We start from the raw sequence: 5,278 nt of genomic DNA on the forward strand, positions 1-5,278 counted from the left end.
CTATATTAAAATAAGCCAAGAGGAGGGGAAGTAAGGGGGAATAAAGGGGAAAAAAGGCAAATTAAGAAAAGAAGGTTTTAATATTCAGGGAAAAACTATAAATATTAGTAGACCGAGGCTAGCTTGGCAGGTTAATAATAGATTGGATTAGGTTATAAGATAATATAGTAGGAGAAATACAAGTTGAGGATAAATATAATTAAATAATGCTTAGGTTCTTTTCAATATCATAGGGGTAATGGCCGTATAGGTAGATGGGCTTTCGCTCAGACAGGATTCTATTAAAAAATACCAATTAAAAAGCATCAACATAGCCGATAGGCAGAGCAGTATGGGCACATGATCAATCTGTGTAGTGAGACCAACATAATCTTGCCACCATGCAATGGTCTGGCCAAGGGAACTACCAGCTGTTTGCGGGCAAGCTCTGTCAAATGAACAGATAATCACATCAGCTTCGGCATGAGAGCATCGTGGTGGCGGCAAAGTTAGTGAAGCTACTGATGGTACTCTACCGATTGGTACGCTTGGTAATCTTTAAATAGGGATGCGAGCCTGGAGGGTCTCTCTCGTCGGGAGCCCAACCAAGTTGTGTGCCCGCTGGGCAAAGGCAGAGGCCATGGTCTCGATTACGACTACGGATGCACCGATGGCTGGTGCTAGAGGAACTGCGGTGGTCCGTTAAACTATTTGCTCAGAGAAATCCGTGGTGTTGGCTTAAGTATAAATCAAGAAATAGAGGATAGACCCCTCATAGAAGGCGGCAAGATTGTAAAGGGTCATATAACAACAATCAGGCTTATTACGCTAAGAAGAAGAAGGGCTGCGGAGAGTGCGGCTGCGGCTAAGAAGCACCTACAACTACATTCCAACCTCGGCTCGTGAAGCCTTCCTCGACTCATTCCACGCCTATTAAGTTACCGTTTGGCATATTATATATACCCTTCATAGTTATCTCTACTTCGATTACAGTCTTTTCGACTAGTATTAAATCTATTATTTTCTACTTATTTCAGGCTCATGGTAATTTGCCACCTGATGAATGTGAAACTGTAACGACGTGATAGAGGCATGTGGCTATAGGATGTAAAGCTGCTATAGATTAGTAATACTTGAGAGCCCCAGTGGCTGAGAAGTAGGATTTATGTCTTGTATGTGTAAAACATATCCTAACAGCTATTTCCAGTACAGTGTTAAATATATTCGCTAATCTGAAAATTAATAGTTATTTTATATCAGAACCATTGACCCCTTCTACGATCTTCGGCTTGGATTCCATGGAAGATCAGGATTCGGTGGCAGAACAAAGCTAATCCGACCTGTCAGTGCAATTCTCACATACCCATGCGTAGACTTACCTGTTCTGTCTGTTTGCCAGACCTTCGTACATAAGATACCACGCAGGGAATGAAACCAACAAGCCAGTCACACCGCCGCACTTGAGGAGCACGTTATTAGGAGCTCCCGACTCTTCAGTGCAGAGGTTAGCCACCCCGAGGAAGAGCCAGGTGCAATTGACAAGAAGGCAAAGCGTCAGAGAAAAGACATTCGACTTCATAGAACACAGAGTTATAGCCACTGAGAAGATGAAGAATCCCTACAGAATGTGAGTTTTGGATTGCTCTGGAGTAGGTAAATGAAGCAGTGGCCTACCATAAGAAATAGTCCGTTAGCGTGGTTGTAGTCGGCAAGGCTGGGGTAAGCATCCCTGACGTGGAAGCTGGGGATCAGACTAATGGCAAAAGAGATCCAGAAACAGCCATACGAGCAGGCAATAGTGGCGCTGACTGTATTGCCATTGGCGATATCCCTAATCAAAGCATGAGAATCTACCTCTAACGTGCTGTATTAAATGAACAACCACTCACCACATGCCAGAGAGTAATTGAGCGAGGCCTCCATAAGCCAGAGCTGGTCCAATGACAATATTGGGAACAGTCACGCCGTGAACATTGAGATTGACCAAGGCTGTTAAAAACGTCGCGAAGGCAAATCCAGAGAGACCAAGGGGACCAGCATCACCAAATTTCTGGCGAAATTCAATATCCTTTTGTCGAGCAGCTTCTTGTTGGGCTGTTGCTGCGCCATAAGGCTTTGTCTCAGAGCCATCCTCTTGTGCAGACCAGAAAGCTGCCTCTTTGTCTCCACTCGAACGGTCCACTTCGGTTCGTGCAGGCGACATTTTTCGTGTTTTCTCAGACAACGATACTAAGATTTTGTCGCAAAGAAATAACAAAAGATTCAGAGATCGCAGTAAAGATAAAAGTTAAGGTACGAAGAAAGGGGATCTCGCCGAAGCTTGTTTCTCTTTTCAGTGGAGGCAGTGGATGCAGTGGGTCTCCGGAGTAAAGAAAAAATTTACGTCTTAGTTTTTGATGTCTAGGCCAATAGAAGGCAAGGGCGATGTTCGAAATCAACTGCAATCTGCTCACTATTTGTGTTTCTGAGCTTAATCGGATTGCCAAGCATATCGCCATCGCCAAGAGCATGCATATCTATAGAAAGTCCCCGCTAGGCAAAACGAGATTGTAGCTAATGTAGCTTTTTTAGTACGTAACGCGAACATAAATGGTGTGACTTGCGGAGAGTCGAAGTTTTGATTTCAAAAACAAAGCAAATCTATCAATTAAAGGTTTTATTTACTAACCTAGTCATGCCACGGATTTTAAGAAATTCTGCCCTGTATACTCTTAATGCTTGCATGGTCTAGATTTATTCCTTGAATTGGGCTTCCTTCTACGGTGTAGCTGTCCATTCGTTTTGGACACCCTACGAATCTGAGCTAACTAGTTGAGGAAGTGCAGCCCGTAGTACCCCGGCAAAATCCAGCCAAACGCGCCGCAGCCCGCCGCTCGCCGATGCATTAACATCGTTAAATAGCTAGAATACCCTAGAGTTGTGATTTAAAATCTATCCATGGCAGGTAATTGGGTTATTTGAAATATAGATTAAGGAGATAAAATTAGAATGAGGATTAACACAACTAATTGCCTATCCGTGTTACTTATTTTTTTTTTTTTTGGCAAGGTCATAACTAATATATCTACATCATGTTTCTTCATGGGTAATAAGAGAGGCCTACCTGCATCCCTATTTATGGATATCTCAGATTTACGGTAAAGGGGTGGCTATGCATGGCCTACCTATCTGCCTCCTGAGCAACCGAGTTCATATTGAGTAGTAGTCCTGCAGTTGCATTGCGCTTTATCTTAGCAGTGAATACCAAATTACTCGGAGACGAAACTCAAGCATACCAAAATCCATTTCCGTTCCTAGAGCTGAGCTCCTGCCGCTCTAAGCTGAGTTGGTGCTGAGCTCGGGCTGAGGAGGCCTGAGTTGATGTTGGGGTGGGCTGAGCTTGGGTTGAGGTGCCTGCACGAGCCCACTTTTGGGATCGCATGCCCGCCCCAGATCTGGGACAACGCCCTGTTTTTGGCAACGGTTAGATTTGCCCGCATCAGTTAGGAACCAACTATCACACTCTGGCATATTAACCAAGACTAAGGAAGATGGTTTTATACTACTTATACTAAATATACTTAAACTAAGTTTATTTAACTTCTTTAATAACTTATAGCTAAACACTATAAATAAGAGAGCTACTATAAAGCATTATGCATGAAGCATGTCGAGCCCAGCTATTTCATGGGCATGCTATCAGATCCTTCCAACTTTGTGCGGCTATAATCGCCATGCTTGGTAGACCCGTTGGGAATGTAGAAGCGCTTATCAATGCGACTGAAGGTTAAAAGACATAGAATGAGGATCTCGAGCATAAAGTTGAGAATGTAAAAGCACGCTTTGGAATGGTACCAGGCCGGTTGGAGAGCTGTCGCGGGTGACTCCAGTTGGCACCCGCTTTGAAGCCTGCGGACAAGATACATATGCAGGATGATAGTGTCACTATCAATACTTTGGCCCTCATGCTCCCCTCCCCAAAACTCTCTTCATCCTGGCGCCGGGGCAAGGATATTGCAGTGAGAATATGGATGATGGGTAAGCAGGTAAAGACAAAGAGGTATGTTAAGGACGCGAGCTGGACATCGCGACAGGAAGAGCGGACTGATTGGTTCTCTGAGTATAGCTGCACCACTACCGACACAATGGACATGATCAATGCTCCAGGGATCAGAGCATAGGAAATCCTAGTGCCGACGCGTGGAATCGGGTGCCATCCGACCAGTGGTTGCTTGGCGCGGAGGACGCGTTGGGAGAGGACCACGTTGAGAATGTAGATGAGCAGGATACCGGCATTCACCAAGATATTTGCTGCGATGGCCAGACGAGCATTGTGCTGTCGATTCGCCCAGGCAATACGCAGGACGAGCGTTGTAACTCGTGCCATGGAGAAGCCAAACAGGACGCCGGATAGTATGAATTTGTGGTGCGTCGCCGATTCTTCTGGAAGATTGTCATGTTGGTGGCGGCAAAACATATATAGAGGATGATGAAGACGGCGCAAATAGGGGTGTCGATTTCGTTGTTGGGGACACCGCCGAAGCCAGCTGTATTCGGTGGGTGCAAACTGGCACGTTTTTCCAGTGATGAGAGCATGCTGGAGAGCCAAGTAATTTCGGGTATCAGAAATCAATGTGGACAGATGAGTACTGCTGATTCTTGGTTCCAGTAATGTCGTCTTGTTGGATGATTTATATAATTCGATTCAATAAAGTACGGAGATGGCCGATCGTGGATCGCGATGTTCACCCAAACCAAAACTGGTTAGCCACTTGGCGACTATCCCCTAAAACAGGAAAGCGTAATCGGACGCTCATCTGGCCCGGCCTCCGCGGCTTAGAATTTCGTCCGGTCGTCCGCATTATCTTTGCCTTCTCACCTTTACATCACTACACATTACTCCCTGAAATCTCGACTCTGATGCCTAGCACCGTAGTTAGTGCCTCTTTTAAACGTTCTTAACGTCGTATCCAGGCCTGTCTCGGCCGTTTTTCGCCAAATCTCACCCGGGCCTCATGCTTGCACAGCAGAGCCCGTCAGTCCGGAAAGGCACTAAGAGTTGCAGAGAGTGTATGTTTCTTCTGTACCTCGAGCAACCCTGGGGCCTAATTTCCACGCAGGCAGGAGACGAAAAGTCCGCTGTGTCCGAATCCCCCAGGATTCGCCGACCTGCCGACAATGTGTCGAGCGGAACACCTCGTGCCTCGCTCAAATATCGAGTTCCCGCACACGACAGGCGCGGCACCTACCCTCACGATACCGGATCACACAGCTCGAATCCCACGTTGAGCGACTAACCAAGACCATTAACGATATCAGA

The 5,278-nt window shown here is 45.9% G+C and overlaps 4 protein-coding genes across 4 annotated transcripts; 2 read left to right on the forward strand and 2 right to left on the reverse strand.

Moving 5' to 3' along the window:
• Positions 1 to 380: 380 nt before the first annotated feature.
• On the forward strand, positions 381 to 885 carry FOXG_17548 (uncharacterized protein; the record flags this gene model as incomplete). The annotated part of the gene is made up of 3 exons (XM_018397556.1): positions 381 to 429; positions 546 to 676; positions 742 to 885. 3 exons carry the CDS (start codon positions 381 to 383, stop codon positions 883 to 885), a joined length of 324 nt encoding a protein of 107 aa, XP_018258729.1.
• Positions 886 to 1,222: 337 nt separating this feature from the next.
• On the reverse strand, positions 1,223 to 2,259 carry FOXG_22898 (uncharacterized protein). The gene is made up of 4 exons (XM_018403318.1): positions 1,869 to 2,259; positions 1,654 to 1,810; positions 1,359 to 1,597; positions 1,223 to 1,309 (listed from the first exon to the last, which is right to left on the reverse strand). Exons 1-4 carry the CDS (start codon positions 2,180 to 2,182, stop codon positions 1,255 to 1,257), a joined length of 765 nt encoding a protein of 254 aa, XP_018258730.1. The 5' UTR covers positions 2,183 to 2,259; the 3' UTR covers positions 1,223 to 1,254.
• A 1,486-nt stretch (positions 2,260 to 3,745) lies between these two features.
• Positions 3,746 to 4,435, reverse strand: FOXG_17551 (uncharacterized protein; the record flags this gene model as incomplete). Its single annotated transcript, XM_018397557.1, has 1 exon — positions 3,746 to 4,435. One exon carries the CDS (start codon positions 4,433 to 4,435, stop codon positions 3,746 to 3,748), a length of 690 nt encoding a protein of 229 aa, XP_018258731.1.
• A 503-nt stretch (positions 4,436 to 4,938) lies between these two features.
• On the forward strand, positions 4,939 to 5,255 carry FOXG_22899 (uncharacterized protein; the record flags this gene model as incomplete). Its single annotated transcript, XM_018403319.1, has 1 exon — positions 4,939 to 5,255. Exon 1 carries the CDS (start codon positions 4,974 to 4,976, stop codon positions 5,253 to 5,255), a length of 282 nt encoding a protein of 93 aa, XP_018258732.1. The 5' UTR covers positions 4,939 to 4,973.
• Positions 5,256 to 5,278: the final 23 nt, after the last annotated feature.

The sequence above is a fragment of the Fusarium oxysporum genome, genomic scaffold, assembly GCF_000149955.1.
Source record: "Fusarium oxysporum f. sp. lycopersici 4287 supercont2.62 genomic scaffold, whole genome shotgun sequence".
Classification (NCBI taxonomy): domain Eukaryota; kingdom Fungi; phylum Ascomycota; class Sordariomycetes; order Hypocreales; family Nectriaceae; genus Fusarium; species Fusarium oxysporum.